General features: G+C 35.7%; 1 protein-coding gene across 3 annotated transcripts in view; it reads left to right on the forward strand.

The window, feature by feature from the left end:
- Positions 1 to 19771, forward strand: part of SLC9A9 (solute carrier family 9 member A9) — a 208675-nt gene that overhangs the window by 96541 nt on the left and 92363 nt on the right. For all 3 annotated transcript variants that reach the window (XM_033005451.2, XM_033005452.2, XM_033005454.2), the window contains exons 10-11: positions 15493 to 15606; positions 17461 to 17572. In XM_033005451.2, coding sequence (XP_032861342.1) covers positions 15493 to 15606; positions 17461 to 17572 — 226 coding nt within the window. The remainder of the gene's footprint in view (positions 1 to 15492; positions 15607 to 17460; positions 17573 to 19771) is intronic.

The following is a 19771-nucleotide window of genomic DNA, read 5'->3' on the forward strand; positions in this document are numbered from 1 at the left end:
TCAAATCATTATATTCTCTTGACCCTGATATGTCATTGAATAGTCTCAACATGGACTTTAGACTTTATGCTGTTCCATCCATAATTACAGACTCACTTCTGAAGCAAATCAGAACAGGAGAGTATAACTTAAAAAGTATGGCAATGGAGATGTCCAAATCTACTGAAAGGGGGAAAAAAGAAAAAAATCAGTGAGTCAAATGAGTGGTTCCTGAATAGCATCAGACAATGTTTAGTACAAAGATCATTGTAGGACTAAAGGCAAAGAGCTGGCTGAAGTCACATTTTGGCTCACTATATCCACATGAAGCACAGTCACTCTGATCTGGTCATTCTACTGCTTTTCTAATGGCCTAAATATCTTTTAAACAAGTTACAAGCAGATCCACACTCAGAACTGAAACAACAAATCTCCTTTCTCTAGATACATGATACAATGATTATATTATAGGATTCTTTGGTCAGCTATCTTTTCGTAAGAAAATAAATAATGCACTGCAAATTCTGCACCAGTAGCAGAATGATTTGTCCCAAGTTTGTTGTTTAAAAGTAAATGCCAGGAACTGCAGCTACTGGTTTTATCTTTCTGTGAGAGAAAGGGAGCAACTGAGTAGAGATGGCTGTGTACTACTAATGACAAAAATGTGTCAATTTGCTGTTTGCAAGGGCTCCCACTCCAGATACCCAGCACCCATATTGTATCTGGGAGAAGCATCTCTTTAAAATCAGAGGGAGCAACAGCACAAAATTAAATGGTTTTAGTGCCCTTCTCTTAAACCCTCCACAGTCATATGGGACATATGTGTGCTCTGGGGCTTTTGTCTCGCTATTTGTATGAGTGTTTAAGAGACCAAACACTTAGAGCTGTGCTTATTTCTAAAACACATAGCCTATATTAATTTATCTCTGGTTAATGCCTACTATTTTCTGTTATCAGACATTGGATTGTTTATAGATAATTAATTTACACTTCTAGGAAGAAAAGGCCACACAAATGTTAAGGTATAATGGCTCTTACAATTCAGTCTCTTGACTTAAAAATTTCAAGAGTATTTCTAGACTGAGGAAAACCTTACTTGCAGCAAAATGTCCTCGATAATTAGCAAGCAGCAACCGCCACAAAACATAATTCTCATCCTTTTGAAATGAGCAGCCTAATTGGCAGCTGCTGTTGTGATTTGTTCAGGAACTCTGCTTAGGAAAAAAATTACATTTAAGGCACTGCAAGAGGTCAGGTGTTTCTACATAAGTGATTGGCGGAGAGAAAGACTGAGAGAAAAGAAAGTTATCTTTCAAACAAGATTACCACCAGTACCAGATTCTAATCAGTCTTTGCATATGTGCTGTGCAGGAGGAATCTGTTCTTCCATCACACAACAATCATAGTGCCTGCAGGAAAATTTCATACTACAATGTTTTTTTCATTATCTTCTGAAGTGTGTACCACCATTGGCTGTCTGATATGAGATAACATATTTGATGGCTAATACTCTTTCTGAAAGTAAATCAGAATTTCTTTTTAACTAATACATGGCACTCAGGACTGGCGCTCTTCAAAAAGTATACAAGAGGTCATTGGAGGATCCAATAAAGTCCAAATTCCTAGTTAGCATTAAACATGTTGCATGCATTAAGTACTTTCTCCCATTTAAAGTGGAGACTGAGAATACAAGTTAGTTTTGATGGGCACTGTCTCCTTCTGTCTCATAGTGCCCTTTCTGCAGCTGAACAAAAAACCCCTGATCTCCTCCTTGAGCACCTGCAAGTTCAGGCTCAAAAGTGATAAAGACTGGGGTTCAGGCAGCACTGCTCAGGAAGGAGTGCAGGTGACCAATTTACAGTGGTCAGTAGAAAGATCTGAAGAAGCAGCTACTTCCAATAACAAGAATAAGAAAATAGCATTTGGGAAGATTTATTTGTACTGGAATAGTATTAATATAGTTTTGCCCTTGTTTTAGCCAGTTTTGCTTGAAGTAAACACTGGAAACTAGTTACATTAGGGAAAAACCTTGCTTTTATTTTCTTATATTTTAATGCAATTTTTTTTTTTCGAGACAAGGCCTGTAGCAAAACCTTAGTTTTGGAGCTATTGAAAACAATCAGGGAGGACATAGCAATGCCCCTTTTCTTTTTTTTTTTTTTTCTGAGAGAATAAAATGATACAGACATAAAAATGTTGTAAGCACAGAGTTAAAAAAAGAAGAATGGCTTATGCTGCATTAAGCATATGGCTGTTAAGAGTAGATACCTGAAACTGGAGGTAGACACTTCTGCTAAATTTGAGACACTTAGCTTATACTGAAAACAACAGAAGTCACAGTCTGAGACCCTTCTAAAAGTCCAAAAGCTCACATCTCTAGATATTAGCTATCGTTACAGCTCTAGCCTAAGTACCCTGAAGAGAAGCAACCCCTCATTCCTGTCCTGCACTTTCTCTTATAACTTCCAGTTTTCCCTCCCGAGGCACTGGTGAGCTGGCTAAACCCTGTATTCCTGAGCTGGACTGTCATGGCTTGCTAACTCAGTGCATCTCTACGGAGCCACTGGGTCTGTTACAAACAGGCTGCCTTCATTTATAAGTTGCCTTCTTATCTCTAATTGAATATGCACCACATGCGTAGTGCTTGTAATAATTATTACCTTGAAAATGGATTGCAATTGACAGGAAGTGTACAATGAATTCCAGTTCTCCACACAGCTATTTTCTGTGTTTAGCAGAAAAAGCGGAAGATTGGCAACATGCCAGATGCATTGTTTGACCAGATGTACCATAAGATCTTATGGAACCCTGTAGAATAGTATAATGCTATAAAGAAAACTAAAGCTGCTTACTGTATGGGTTTAACAAGAAGAATCATAACACCACAAGAAAATCTTGATTTCTGCAAAAGGAATTATACTACCATGTCTTTCAATCTGAATTTCTTAACAAAATCCCTCATTATCGGACTGATGTTCCTGATTACTTAATCATGCTAAAAGAATGTTAATCTGTAGTTTCTTTAAGTGCAACTCCCCTTAAATTTATGTGGAAATGCTGTAATTGTTTCCTCTCTTTTAGCTTTGAGCTACATGATGGATGATAAACAGCTAGGAAACATGGCTACAAGTAAACTGGTAACACTAGACTTTATGGTATATCAGTAATTAGCTGCTTTCTATCTGTAGTACTGAAAATATTGGGTGCCCACATACAGAAATTTCATTAGTGATTCCCTAACTGAGATTGTGCAAACTAGTTCCCATCAAGCAAGTGTCCCTTTGTCATCAGCATTTTGTAAGGAATACCATATTCTAGTATCTTACACATGCACGCCCTGTGATTAAAAATACTATTTTGGAGCTATGAAAAAGAGAACTTCCCTTGAAAAACAAAAGAAAGCAACTTTCCTTCATTTTGCTTAAGCACAGGAACTGGAAAATACAGTAACTGATACCCTGAAGAAACCCAACTGTAGTGAAAGCTGTATTTCTACATAGAAGCTCATCTTGTTGAAAAATTATGTCATTTTTGATGCTGGTAAGCTAAGGAGCATAATGCCATATGCAAACTAGTTTCCAAATGGCTTCATTAAAGTTTTTACAATCTGTTTAAACATTAAACATTTTCTTTAAATATTAATAAAGTTCTTTGATTGTTAAGGTTATAGTTTACTCTTTACAGCATGGTAGCAGATGCCAGCAGTTAGCTAACATATACCAATTGCAATTAAAACCTACAGGCCAAAATCTCATTGGCATATGGAAAAATATGTAATGAAATTTCAAACTGAGACACATGCCGTAGTTTCTCTGAAAGGTGCCCTGAATCACAAATGAGACTCTCATATGTCTTCATCTCTGCAGTGGAGCCAAACTGTATGGGGCTACGTAAGCTACTGCAGAATCAAAAAGCCAATTTATATAAGTATGCAGATCACGTTATTGTGTCTCTCTCGATCTTCTCACAAGAGGTTTAGAGAGTGACCTCTGAAACGTTTCTCCTTACTGTTGGTAGCTAACACTTGTCCCTCATTTTTAAGTCTGCATCCATGCACCCCATCTCTGTAAAGCACATCTAGTTTTGTGAAAAGAATCTCCTCTAAGCATGTAGGCTGTTAAATCAAGTCCCTTCCTAATTATTGCCACTCTCCTCATCACTGCAACTGTGAAATGCATAGAGAGAAAAAGAAAACCAAAATCAATCTGATCCTGGGCTTGGAACATATTCTCTTGTTTAGTCAACATGTAGTGCTGAAGCAGAGCAGAGTGCGGTTTAACATCACTTTCTTTGAGTATATATGGTTACCTTTAGTTCAAATTACATCTTATTCAATTTCATGTTTTTTAAAAGTTGACAATTACAATGATCCCTTAAACATGTAGTCATTCACAACCCTCTCGTCTAAGAACTTGTGACAAAGATAAAAAATAAATGTAGGAGTCTTCATTTAAGCCTTTCTTCATTTTTCGTACAGGTAGACTAATTTAAATGGAGTTTTATGTTATGAACCAAAGCCCTTTGACTTATGCTATAAATGAAGAGGTTCCAAATATTGTGATAATATAAGTAAACCCACCCAGATTATTTCTTAAAATATAGTTATATCCTAATGATAATAATTTTCTCTAACTTCTTATTTGTCTGAAACACTGACACTTCACTTTATTGTGTTACATGATTTTAGTATAGGATTTATCAATAAATTCTCCAGTTATGGAATGAACCTCTAGAAAGCATCATCTATTTTGTATTTTATGCATGGTACATTATACTGCTAGATTGGAATGCAGCAAAATTATTAAGCATATAGGTTTACATAGTTTTTAATGTTGTGGGTGTTATTAATAGGTTCCTTTGTTAGAACCCTGTGTTGAGTTACGCTTGCATGAGTGTCAATGTGTTCACAGCTGCTTTTACTGCGGGGACATAGTGTTTGGTAAAGAAATTAAGATAGCTATTTTTTGCATGGTTAGGTAGGTTACACTGTGAACTTTGTAGAGCATCAAGCCTTTTGTCACACGTGCACAGACCTCACTGAAAGAAGTCTGCATGGTTTGGGAGCTAGCAGCTGTATTGATGTTTTGAGGCCTCTGCTTCCTCTGCAAACAGCAATACTTCTGCCCTGCTGAGAGGATCTTGGGGCAAAGGGAGTCCTTAAGGAGTCTGAGCTGTTGTGTGATTTCTGACATTACCAAACTGCTGTTGACAAAGATCCACTGTTGCAATCTGAAATACGTTTTGTATATCTCTCCTTTTTAACTTATATGATTCTTGCATGACTGCTGATCCCTTACAACTCTTTCTAGGGATATCATCTGTAAAATTCCCTATCAGCTAAAAAACTGCAAAAAAGCCTCAGTCAAAACTTTTTAGAAGTATGCAGCTAACACTAAAATTCTCGCACAATAAGCATATAAATACATGTAAATAAGGCACTATAATAGTCTAAAGTACTTGCCAGCATCCCATCTTTTTAGTGACTGCACAGCTGTGTTTCCATTACACGATTAATGGATTTTCTACCTTCAAAGGAGACATTTGTACAAAATGGTAGCACAGTGCAAGAAATACTAAACAGCTGACTACAGCTCATCTCTTTCTCATGGTGCTGTCTGTGGAAATAATTAAGGGCTAAAAAGCCTTTTATCAAAATCTTTCAGATTAAATGTCTAAATCATGACTATGAATCAAATAAGCACCCTGTCTTTCCACACATTTTGGTACCTATCTACTTTAATTCACCTAAAATAATGAAAATAGCATGCAAGTCTGAGCACCTATTTCAAGCTTTTGACTTTTAATTCTGCTTCAGTCACACTAACTTAGGGGACATTGACCCCTCAATTTGCCTCCAGTGAACTTGTGAAGGGTTCCAAGTGTCTGAGCATTCAGATATTCAGCATCCTCAGAAGCACACACTCATGTAGTGACTAATACTTTTCCTGAAAAAATATCTCTCTGCATGAGGTGTCAGATGATACTTCTCTAGTCCACCCACCTTCTGCTCTCCTACAGATCCTTATCAGGAATTATTTTTAAGGTGCATTAAAGAATAACTGGTTGTATCTTTCCATTACAGATACTTAATTTTATGTAAAATAAAGAGTGTCCTGAGCTCTCAGATTTAAGTACAGTTAAAGGTTTATCTTACTCTAGGATTTTTCATTTCTGCTTGTTTTACTGTGCATCTCTTTTTTTTTTTTTTTTTTTTTTTTTTTTCTATTTTTGGCTGATATCAGTTATGGAATTAGTGAAACATCACCAAGGATGTAATTTAGTAGACCTGAGAACACTGGAAATCTTCACAATTCTGTTGGTTTCAGCCATAGTCACATTTTAGCCAGATGCAAACCTGCCCCATTGAAACTGATTATGAAACTATCATTTAAATTCAAATAGCCATGGGTTTACTTTGGATTTGCATACACTTACTTTCAGGGCAAGATTTCGCTTTTCAGTCTTTGCACCCTAACAACATCCAACTGCTGTAGCTTTTGTAGTTTTGACATTATTAATCTTTGCCCTGTTTATGCTTAATACTACATATTCATCTCCATTGGCCTTTATACATACTATTTGTATATGCAGACACATACACACATGCACACACATACATTCTGTGTTATGTAAAAGGCACATATAAACAGCACTGATAATTTCCTCTAAGTTCATTTTCTCCAATTGTCCTTCATCTGCAATTTCTTAATGTATTTCACAGATACAAGCACAGAATGTTAGACAGCCCTTTACCATAGGCAATTATTTACTCACAGCGGAAGTACCAAGGTTGCAGCCACTTCAAAGGTGACTGGTATCTGATGACAAGTTTCTTGTGCTTTATCCACAAGACAGTCCTTTTTACTGTTGTCAAAAAATATGCCACCAGCTAGTATTTGACATTTTCTGTATTTAAGAAACTGGACCTTTCACACTTAATGTTCAAACAAATCACATTCTATGCGTCATTTATGTCATCTCCATACAGTCTGCACTCTAGGTTATATCTTTAAGTGTAGAGGACTGTTAGATGAGAAAAGTCATGTACTCGAAAGAAAAAATGTGACACACAAAATCATAGTTTCTATTCACATTTCTTGGTCTTTTTGTCCAAATGAATCATCAATTATTGAATATAGCCTATGCCAACAAGTAGGGAAGCTGTGTAAAGATGACTGTAGAAATGAAACAAAAGAATTCCCAAAATTCCCACCCTAAACGTGTAAGAGCAGAACAGTGGACCTACTAATACAATATCCTGTTTCAGAAACTGGTACTAGAATCTGCAGAGTAATTGCAAATAATACTGCTGAATGTAACTACAGGGTAGCATTTTGCCAAAGTAATGTAGTTAAAAGTTAGCTCATCAGTAATAGGTATTTAAAGAATAATAAATCGAGCTTAATATCATCAGAATCTCACACTATTCCACACCAGTTAGAACAGCAGTTTTCAGAGGGAGGATGATCTCCCCAGGTTAGAAAAAAGTAAGGCTTTATGTCCATTCCCCTTCAGCCTCTATAAACAGACTTACAATAAAACAGTATGTATATGGAAAACCCTGAACAAACAACTGTGGCACAGAAAGTAAAGAAGATATTTACTAAATACTCTTATATCTTAGATTAGGCACCGAATAAAAACAAAACAGCATGTCATCAGAAAAACAAATACAAATATTGTTACTATTTTCTGTATGAAGGTAAAAGTGTCTTTCCTGATTTACAGTTCTACAGCATTTTACCACAGAATTAGTTTTACAGACTGTAAAGGGAAGCATCAATATGGGTAGATAGAAGCTGCAATATAATTTCTATAAAACAGATGGAAAGAGAGCAGGTGTTTATCCTGTAGTATGTTGGATTTGCAGTGAAATTGAAATCTTAGTCATGAACATCAGATAACTCTTTGCAGTCTTGATTCCTGCCGGAAAGCATGAAGAAAAGACAGCACAGACTTCATAAGAAGCCTTTTTTTCCTTCCTGATAGGTTAAAGACCCTCATATTGGTTACACGTTCCTAGTATGTCAAAGACTAACTGAATTTCTTTCCAACACCCCAAAATTGGCAAGGAAGGAAATTATTTTTATGAACTCACTTCAGGAATTAATATTAGAGAATATTTCCTCTCAGCAAATTGAAACGGAATAAATTGCATTTGTCTTCCTTAGAAATTGAATTGATTGCTTGAGGTTAGGACTGTGATGGCAAGTCACAGAAAAAAGAAATCACTTGAGAGGGGTGAAAAGAGGGAGATGAGATTGATTTTGTGTTTTACTTTTGAAAAATCAGCAGCAGTTCCTCTAATTCTAACATAAATGCAGAAACACAAAAGATGTATTAGTTCGTTGCAATTTTAAAGACAACTAGATTATATTGATGACATTACTATTTTTCTTTGACAGAAGGAGAACAGTCATGTTTTAAGGCTTCTAAGTCTCCTTTGTTAGCTGAAATTGGCTTTGGCAAAGCCACAAATTGTTTCTTTCTTTTGCTTATTTTTTTAACCATTGTTCCCTATAGCTCCTAACTGTCAGTACATAATGTCCCTGCTTCCACCTGATTGGTGATTTACTGCCCCAGAAAGATGCCTTCCAAGAAAGTATCATTCAGGTTGTTCAGAACAGGTCATAAACTTAAGCTTCATTTTTATTGATGTTATTCCTATTTTGCAGCTTTTTAAATTATTTTTTATTCTACACATGGTTTATTCTCTGATTGCAGCTTTATAAGAATACTAGCTTAACCCTAGACAGCACAGGCTGTTCATAGCCTCTTCATTTGCCATTATCATAATTATCACTCATCAGCAAATGGAACAGCCATCCATGTTCCCCAAAATTTCCAAATTCATCCCTAAACACAGTAATTCTAGTACCACCATTAATTGCTGACCGGTCAAAAGTTCTTTACATCCCTTCAAATGCTTTTCCAGCCACACTCTGCTCTGCCCCATCTTGAGCAGAACCCTTCCTCAATACAGAATAGTACAGTACTGCTAAAGTAAACGTAGAGAGCTTTAAATGCAGCAATCCCTGAGCACATTATCTTGATACAACAGAGCACTGGTGATTCCTCCTTCCTTTGTGCCTACAACATCTCCATTTAGGAATTTAAGATAAATAGGCACTTTGAAAACGGTTGTTTCTGGTTTGCGAACCAAATAACAACTTAGATGACAAGCTGTAGGAGCAACAGCATCATCCTCTCTGTTTTGGCAATACCTTCCATTAAGGTGTCATTCTTGGGTTATTTTTAGGTACGACTTAATGCCTGATGTATAATAGCAAAAGTTGGTTGTGCTGCAGAGAAGTGAGACAGTGATCTAAAAAGGTTCCCTCCCTCTGAAACGGATCCATGTTTGAAAAAATACAACAAAGTTTGCAGAAAACCCCTTTCCTAGGAAACTTATCAAGATTAATGATGGAATAAACAATTTTTCTACAGCTAGATACAGTCTAGTGAAGGAAACATAAATTCTCATGAGGCTCTGAATCTGGCTATACTACCTACCACAAGTGCACACCAAAGTTTCTACTGCTCTCCATGCCTTACACATCTAACAAATGGGTATACTGAATCTTAGATTTTTAACAGAGGTACTTACTTGTCAATTAATTGATCAAATGGAATAACAAAGTTCTTTCTGAGGGTTAATTTAAATCCTGTAATAAATGATGTTGACATATTCTTTGTAAATACAAACCAGAGTAAGCTTCCATCCATCCCTGCAGTCAAACCTTCTTAGAAGTTCTGAATGTTTTACCTTTTAAGTCATTCTCCCTCTGATTTTCATTGCTCCAAGTAGTTTACAAGAAAAAGATTCTAATTTAGCTGCCCAATTTTCCACATTTTTCATTTAAACTTCTTTTGACCAGCAAAGCCATTCAAGACCTATGGCATTTTTAATAATAGAAAGGATTTGCATTGATGTCTGGGGCCAACATTTTTTCTTTACTGTTGCTAGTCAGAAGTGTATTCTGTGCCAGTAGTTTATCCAACTTGTCTCAAACTGAACTTTGATGGTGGTGTGTAGATTATGCCAGAAAGAATAATCCATACTGTGTAAATGAAAAATGTTGCTAGCCTTTCCTCTCCCTTGATGCTGCTGTTTTCTTCATTTCTTTTTCCTTTTACTTTCCCAGTTCTTCCTCAGGCCTTACAAATCTTTTAAACCTCCTAGCTCTATAGGGAAATAGAAAGTTATTGTGTGCCTTCCATAAATCTTTTGGGGTGAAATTCATTGAATTCAGTAGCAAAGCCTACTGATAAAAACAGGCAAAAATTTTGCCCCAGGACAGGAAAGATCTTGTAAGAATCTCTCTCTGCTACTGTGTTTGTAAGTTTACAGTCAAATATGCTTGGATATCAAAATTAATACCATAAAGAAGTTTATATTCTATCATGAATTTAAGTTACTTTTGCTGATACTTTCATCTATGTATGTTATTCTAGAAATGAGCATTATATCACTATGCTGTGAAGATTCATTACAGATGTATAAAGGATTTCAGGCAAGAGGTTCAAATTCAAACCTTCTTCTGATTTGAAAACTTCTAATCAAAAGATAAATATTAAATAAAGTAATTAGACTATAATAAAGGCTTCTACAATCTCAGAAAAATTATGCTTGTCTGAATTCTCAGTGCATTTTAATTCAAAATAGGGAAAAACAATTTTCATCAACTATTGATTTATCAATATCCTTGACTTCATGGAACATTTTTGATAGTTGTGTTCTAATTAAACAGCATTATTCAAATATAATAAATTCTATAACCATCACTTAACATTGACTGCTTGGGATTTTAATAGCTCTGTTACCTTCAAATCTCTCTTAAAAAGCATAATCAATTTTGCATCCTAGCTTCCTAGCTGCTGTTGGACTACTGAAACTCCCTATTTTGATGTCATACAAGAACATATCACTGTATGGTGTAACCCCTAGACAGGTGGCATTCTTCCACGTTGCTAGCAAAATCAGTGCAACTAGAGAAGACTTGCAGGTACCTGCAAGTGGTGGATGACATTCCTTCAGCAGGTATTAAATCAAGTGAAAGAATGTAATATTGCCATCAGTGAGTAAAATTCACTGAATTTTGCTGGAAAAAAGTTGTGGATGTAATTCAGCTTTTACCCATTACCCTCATATTAACATTATTCCCTTAAAATGAAAGAATGCTCTTTGTAATTCTGTTCTTACTCAGTATTCTCGTACTAACTTTATTCCCTTGAGATGAAAAATGCTGTTTAAAATATTAGGATTTGAGAAATCTTACATTTTGTATCTCCCCAACCACAAGGGGACTGTGGCATAGAATATGTTAATTTTCTCCTTTTGATGCTTTTCTCCCTTAAAGAATTCTATTTTTATTGCAGCCGAGATTGGAACTTAGTGTGTCCCATCTTCCAGGTGCACTAATTACTTATCTAGATAATCTCTCTAACACTCAGTGAAAATTTAAGTAGTTCTATAAAATGGATCAGGCTGCAAAACCCATTTTGGCATGGCTTGTTTCTCTAATTGGCTTGAACTTAACTGTGGGGGTGGAGGGAAGAAATGAGAAGAAAAAAGAAGGCACTTTCCTTATCTCACTCAAAAGATAAAACTAATAGTTTTAATATCATATAGCATTTTTCACTTGAGTTAAAATAAAACATGGGTATAAGATAAACTTAGTCGTTACAGCAAGACTTAAAGTGTAGATAACCTGGATTGATTCCTTTCTTTGCCAGTGAGAACTGAACTGCAAGTAGTACTTTCCAGAAGAATGTCCCAAATTAAATCTTACTTTTTACACATCCCTCTTAGTACTTTCAATAGCCAAGAGTAATAGAAAAATGAGGCATATTTTGTGAATGATGTGTTTTAATATATATAGGTATCATGTCATTTATAATAGACATTTTTAATATAAATCCTTTGTAACACACATTTTTCACAGAGAAAATAGCCAAAGCAAGTACCAGTTTCAGTAATTCACTGAGCTAAACACTGAAACCAAGTACCTCGATTGGTTCTGAACCAGTGTCTTTGTAATTAATACTCTGCAATGTGTTGACACTGCTGATTTACTACAATTCTTAATTTAAAGCTATAAGCAGATTTATAGATTTTGTGGAGAAACAGAAAAGGCACATTACAAATTAGGTTTTTTAGTTATATACAGAAAAAAATGTCTTATTACTATGTGTATATTAAAATGGTTTCTAGTATAATTTTCTGGTAGCCTTGGGGAAACTAATGGCAGCATATGAGCAATTTAATGCCAATTTCATTTAGAGTATAGAGAGTTCAGGAAGGGAATTTATGAGAAAAAATAACTCCAAAGACTCAATATCGAAGTCTAATCCTAACTTCTTTTTCCTCCTTTTTTTTTTTTTTTTTTTTTTTTTTTTTTTATGCAAGTAATCCCACTTACAAGTACATGTATTCAAAACAAGGGAAAATTTTGAGTGGCATTTTGAGTTGGGAAAATGCTTCTATGGGAGCTGTTTCTTAACATGGTTTTCAAAAGATCTCTTTGGAATAAATTGGTTTGTTCTGATGGGATTTATGCTCTACAGTGCTGACGGTTAAGTGCTTAATGGAGTATCTCCATGGGCTCTGTATTATTGTTGAATAAAACACAGAAGTTGAAGAAACACTAAATAAAACTCTATGCTGAATGCAGGAATAAAAGTGAAGTCTGGAAGACAGTAGATAAGTTTCCTGTTTCATCTACAAGCATTGTCTTCTGGGAAAAAGACATTCAGATACCACTTCTTTAATGACAATAACTAGTTCTGAAGCAGTTGATTATTTTTTTTTTTATTAACTCAGGGTGAGAAGTTTGAATAGGTTGTAACTCCATGAATAAATGTGTCATATTAGTGATATACTTTATGGGGAAACATGGAGAATACAGAAGACTCTGAATGAAGTTAACGAGCTAGTTTTACCATTCTATGGAGCTGAGTCTTTCATAAGATCATATCATGGCTGTGCCTGGAATAGGAAGGAGCCTAATCTGAATTAGCTATTGAAATAGCACCTGGATTTTTGCTATGTAAAGGAAGAAAACTAGTCTGGATTTACTTTTCTAGCAAGTAGGCAGTGCTCTGATAGTGGCAGATAAAATACGAAGAAATTAGTGATAGAAGGGGAGAAAAAAAAAAAAAAAGACAAACAGCACAGTCAGTACCAAAATTCACAGGAAATAAAAATAGGATTTCGATTGTATTTGGTATTGCAAACAAATCAGTTGATGTCCAGCAACATGATTCAACAACTGCTACAGATTTCAGTGTTGCATGCATCTGACATAGATGACGTGGCTAAAAGTGTTACATACACTGTAAATATAGGCTAAAAAAGCTAATAGGTCTATGCTGGTGGCACAGGAAACATTGACCCAGTGAGCAAAAGAAGTACATGTTTATGTTGACTGGAAAAACACAGTCAAGAATTAGAGATTTCTCTTTTTAAGAATCAATTACTGAAATTATTCTGGAGGTTTGAAGATGCATTAAAGTAGGAAGAAACAGGATGCACGTAGCCAGAAAAGGAGGTAAAGTTATAGCAAAAAGTAAAAGATGCACTAAACTGAATTTACAAGAAATACATAAAGACTGCATCTTGACCAGATTGCTGGGAGGCAAAGGGTGAGAAGTTTAAAAGCAGTAATGTCATGAAAGCACTTGAGGCAAGAGTAAAAGCTTGAATTTACTGTTGAAGATTATTGAGAAAGAGTATACAACAGAAGCAATGATACAGCAACATCTGTTTTCCTTCAAAAAAATGTATGTCAACAAAAAGTTTGGAAAAGACAAGAAAGAAACTTTATTTTCAGAAACTGTGTTTCCAAAATGCATCAATCATAGATCTACTTTACATTTTTTTAAGTCTTGATTGAGATTTTATACATGAAGAGTGAAATACTATTCAGCTTTAAAAACTCTGGAGCACCTTTATCTTATACCAACAACTAAAGTATGCAGTTGTGGCTCCTCATAGCACTACCCTTCCCTCAAAAGATTTTTATATATACACAGATATATGGGGGGTTTATATACATATGTAGATCCTGTCATGACAGTCCTGATACATTGTTTAAAACATTAAAACAATTTGTCAGATGGCATTCCTACAAAGAAGTTGGATCATGTTTGCTCCCAAAATGGAAATGCTAAAATTTATCGTAAAAATTTCTATGGGTTGCCAGATCCCATACTTTTGAGGTTTTTTGACAACTGGTTTATCTCATTTAAATTTAATTTAAATAATTTAGGTCTACTAACTTGTAAATGTTTCTTCTGTTTGTTTTCATGTTGATCAGCACTGCAGCACAAAATGGGGGCTGTGGAATATGTGCTTGGGATAATTGATGGTGTTGCCATGGTGTCCAAAACAACTTCCCATATACTACTATGTTTTATGCCATTTTGCCTCTAAAATTTGTTTAAAATAATGTTACTGACAGCTCTCATTTTTCCTTTATGAGATCTCAGCGACTGTCATCAGATATTTATTTTTAGAAGCACAAGTATATTACAAAAAAAATACATAAGCCTATTGAGGATAAATAAAATATCTCCATAGTAACATTCTGGATACTGATGTGTGACTGATTCTAGACAGATTGACAAACTTCGGCCCTAATTCTGCATCAGGATTTGTTAGAGTAGTGTCCTGAGCCCCAAAATTACTTCAGCAGTGAAAATACCTCTTTTTCTCTCTTCTATAGTTGTTTAGCAGCAATGATTGATTTTTTCCAGATGTGGATAGATATGAAAATTTATTTTATTAGTTTTTATATAGTCAGCTGCAAATGCAATCAAGAAAATCCCCTCAAGGCAAATGAATATTTTCATTTTGCTGACTTTTTCAAAGAATACATCCTACCATAATCATGTACATTAGGCTTATTTTATAATATGTTTAAATGCTATCTTAAATAGTTTGGTTTGAAATGAGTAATTGATATTGATGTCCATAGAGTGCAATAAAAGTTTTCATCTGCAGGACAATATTCATGATAATAAAAAAGATCATGTTATATTCTAAAGTCAGGGGTTCTTAAAAGTCCATTTAGGACTTTTTTTTTTCTCTCTTGGTGTCAGTGTACCCATACCCAGTACTGTATTATCATAGCTGCTTGTGTAATCAGGAGTCCTTTCCCAGGCTCACCTGTGTAAACGTGAGTGAAGTAAAACTCCCTCAGCTTCTTTGCAGTTTGCACTGAAGCTTATGTAACTAACTTGCTGTTTCTGTATTTTATCAGTCATCTGTGACAAGCTTCCATAGACAAATCAGAGAAAAACATGTAGGCAACTATGATTTTAAAAGCTAAAAGACACCATGTATACTGTATAGCAAATGATAAGGTTTTAACATCCACCCTTGAAATAAGTGTGATTTCTGTTCCTTTCATCTAAACAGGTCTGTATTCCAAGGGAACCTGGTGATAGTAACAGCAACAGTAGTTACTTACAGACATGAGTCATAATTATGTTCTTTCTCTCTCATTTAAGTTGTTCGAGTTCATGAATTTTTTGGCTGAGAATGTCATCTTCTGTTACATGGGACTCGCACTATTCACGTTTCAAAATCATATCTTCAATCCTCTTTTTATATTTGGTGCATTTGTATCCTTTGCTTTAAAGAATTATATATCTATGTACGTGTATATTTATAGATATATATATGAAGAATGTGTGCTCTGTGTGAAAAAAAAAAGTCAACAAGCAAACCAATCAGTTCCTCAAATATTAAACATCATTTTTTTTTGTCAAGTCGAAAGGTAATCATTTTTATTATGCATATCTTGATAACTGGCTCAATGCATGTAAGCATATGGTCTTTCAAAAGTTGCTGTTTTGCAGATCTGCTACAAAGCAAATCGCTTTAAACCAGCTGGGGAATTTCTGCCACTGGTTTACAAATGGGATGGGAAATTGGGATAGTTATTGGGACACATCTGTGGAAACAGGTGCAGGCACACTAAATCTTTTTGCCTGTCAAGACCCAGCGCAGATCCACAAACTGTAGAGCTATCACCAGGCAGGTATGTGCCATACGCAGAACTTCCCCAAAGCAACTTAAATGCTATCACGTCCTTAAAAACTGAACAGTTCTGCATTGCTCAAATCTTTCCTTCTTTGTATTTGATATCTCTAGTGTACATGGATTTATTTACGCCATCATGTGCCCAAGAGACTGGTAAGAAAAAGAGCCTGTGCCTTTAATTCTGCCATGGTTTCTCAACAAATCTGTTGCTTACTTGTACAGTCATATCAATTCTTTTCACGCTGACAATTTACACAATGATTTCTTTTTTTTAGCTCAGAATAGCAACCCTTTGCTTATCACTTTCTGATGAACTGTAATAGCTTTGCAAGTTGGGATCATACTGTTTACTTGCAGTAATTTTTAAACGTAATTTCCAAAAGAATAATAAGAACTTCATCACAGCTCCCTTGGCTACAGGTTGGGTTAGGTGGCAGAGAGGATCGCAAGAGCCTGTTGCAGCCCACCACCAGCACAAGGCAAGTGCAGGACCGTGTCCTGCACTCCCGTGGCACGGGCTCAGCATCCCAGGTGGGGACTCTGCCGAGAGCACCGCAGGGATCCGGCTCTGCCATTCCCCCTCACGGAGAGCCAACAGGCTGCAATAGGCTTCTACCAGACAGCTGAGCACAGGGCCTACGTAGAAATCACTGCTAATGCATGTTCTCCCAAGTCTATAGGAGCTTTAAGCAGCTCTTGGCCCAGCAGATGCAATACATACAGACGATGCCACTCAAGTACTACATCTATTCTGCAGTCCACAGCATGTCTCAGGCTGAGTGCCATAATTGAGCCTTAAGAGTCAGAAGACAAAGGTAGGATGGAACCTGCTAAAAGCAGGTAGATGGAGCTCTGATTGTCTTTTTTTTTTTAAATCTGAAATAGCTTCATGTTTCTAATTAAGGCAACTTTTGTGATCATTCCACAGAGGAGTAATAAAAAACTCCTTTTGAAATATCTTCAAAGAGAAAAAAAAAATAAAATAAAAAAAAAAAGTAAAGCGTGCTGGATATGGACAATATGAATTGTCAGGAAATAAGGAAGTAATCATGTCCAAGAGCACATTTATTCTTTGCAAATTGCTGCTCAAGGAGATAATGCCATCTCTGCAATTGATGTCAGGCATTTTACTGAAGGACTGAAGATGAAGTCACATGTGATACAAATGTGATGAATAGAAGTAGACTGATTGAAGTGGGATATATAATGATGAATATAAAACCAGAATGTCTGGGGAAGACAATCTCTGCCACTGCACAGTTTTATAATGAAATTGGAACCAGAGGGATCTGACATGTAAAATGTGAAGGAAGGTAATCTCATACTCATTTTAATTACACTTTTTAAATAACTTGGGAGAAATATTGGGCTTAAGTTAATTCTGTTTTTGTCAGTAGTTCCTCCACCATTTTCCTCAACGTCTTACATTTTAGGTGGCAGTTTTTATAGCAAGAGCTTGTAACATATACCCACTTTCTTTCCTTTTGAATTTGGGTCGCAAACAAAAGATTCCCAGGAACTTTCAGCACATGATGATGTTTTCAGGTAAGTGCTATTTTGGTATTTTTCCTGTCCACATTTAATAACTGACAAAGATAGTCATCTATCACTGGAAAAAGCCACATCTACCACTAAGAAGTCATTATCTTAAAACTCAAGATAGACTCTTCAAAGCTACTGAAGCAAATGGACGTATTATCAACTTCACTGTGCTCAGACTTATCTTAATTAACTTTTTGGAAACCTACCACCCAGGAAGCCAGTCTTTCAATCCTTTGTCCACCATCTGTCTACACTTCATGACAATTTGGGAATACCATGGTTTTCTGTTCTGTTGTTTTAGAGGCACCTGTAGTATACCTGACAGTATGCTTACATACCAGCAAAGAAATATACAATTTTGAAGGTGTTAGTACTGATACTTAAATCAGACATGGTCTTTGGCAATTCCTTTAACTTCAGGAACAGTTTTACTTTGAAACGTGAGACTAAGAAACTTTAATTCCACAGACCTTTTCATATGTATTACAGACTGATATTTGAGTACTCTTGCTAACATTGCAGAATTAAAAAAAAAAAAAAAAAAATCCAGAAGAGGGAGCCATGTTCTATTCTGATTTGTGCATCATCCCCTCAGCTGTTAAAATCTCAGCTGGATTCTGTATTTTTGGACTTGAAAAAGCTAGAAATATCTCCACTTGACTTTCTGATGCTAGTTAGGAAAAACTCACTTACAAGCTAAGAATATTTTGGGTTTTTTCTTCATTTTTCTGCTTTTCCAAATTTTTATGGGCAAAAGTTCTTGATTGACAGTCTTGATGTACACTGATCTATTTAGCCAGCTAAGTAGTAAAATACAATGTGCCACATTTCAAGCTTCATCATCAGGAGTACTCCACATCAGGGTGCCTCATTTATGCCTATATAATTCCATCTCTCAAGACAGCAACACAGTAGTTCATTTCTATATCCATATCCATCCAATCCTTCTGCTAAAAGCTGCCACTGAAAATGTCAGTTAATACCAGCTAGATTGTCATGAGAGATGATGATACATCCATTAGGAACTGGCTTTCAGACTGCTTGCTAACCTACAATTGTTAGCCGTGTAAGATGTGTATGCAGATCACTCTAGGAAAGCTAGCAGATGGACTACTGAACAGCAGCATGAAAAATAGCTTCATATCATTACTTATCTATTTTCTGGGCTCCGTTTCTGCTTTTACTTTTCATCAGATAAGGTACATAATTAAAAATCTTCTAAAACATATCTTATTCAACTTTTCTGTCCTCATTTTCTCCAGTCAAATTTAATTCTCCACAGAACTAAGAGCAGAAAGTAGCCTGCAGCCAACAGCTGAGCATGTGAACTCACACTTGCACATTAGCTTTCCAGTACAATCTGGCAGCTGAGAACTGAAAATAGTAGTATTGAAAACTTCTAAAATGGAAATGTTAAAATACTCAGAAATTTTTAACTGTTTGAAAAGAAACACTGTATTTTGTAGAGAAAAATGTCTTTATAACTTTACAAAATAGTAAATGGCATCATCTGCAAGTATAGCAATAAAGGCTGACTGCCTCTCACACTGCCAGCAGCTTCACACTCCACAAAACACTTAGGATATGGGGATTTTCTATGTAACTGTACTTCTTAATATGCACCAAGATTTCTGCTTAGTTACCAATAAAATTCTTATTTACTGTAAACTTATCATACTGTACATATTGATAGAGAAGGCAATGACTACCAAAAGAGAAACATTTCTGATATGAGTAAGCAAGGCACTGAATTTGAGTTTGGACGAAGATGCTTATTGCCTTCACCAGATCAGCCGCAATATTCTGGTATAGCATCAGGTTCTAGTCGGTCATGGGGAAAACTGGGCTTCACTCACCCCAGCATCACACACTCAGACGTAGGAAACAACGAATTTGGGATTACTTTTGTTTTCCATTTTATCATTACTGAATGCACCAAACATTTACAGCTTTTTTTCCTGAGTTTTACGCTGTAATCACCATGAATATCAAAGTCCGAGAAAAGCAATTAAGGTCAGGTCAACATTGTTGATTAGCATTTGATTAGCATCTTACTCCGCAAAGAATTGTACTGAAGTCATTAAGTTCTACTTTTTAAGGAGCATTAATACACTTGAGAAAAGGTGAAGGAGTTACACTTGGAAGTGGATTATGTAGCATTTTGATTTATTACATTCTTCATCTGCTTCTGCCACTCCTCCA

Source organism: Tyto alba, unplaced genomic scaffold (genome assembly GCF_018691265.1).
Source record: "Tyto alba isolate M040663 unplaced genomic scaffold, T.alba_DEE_v4.0 Super-Scaffold_10, whole genome shotgun sequence".
Taxonomy (NCBI): Eukaryota; Metazoa; Chordata; class Aves; order Strigiformes; family Tytonidae; genus Tyto; species Tyto alba.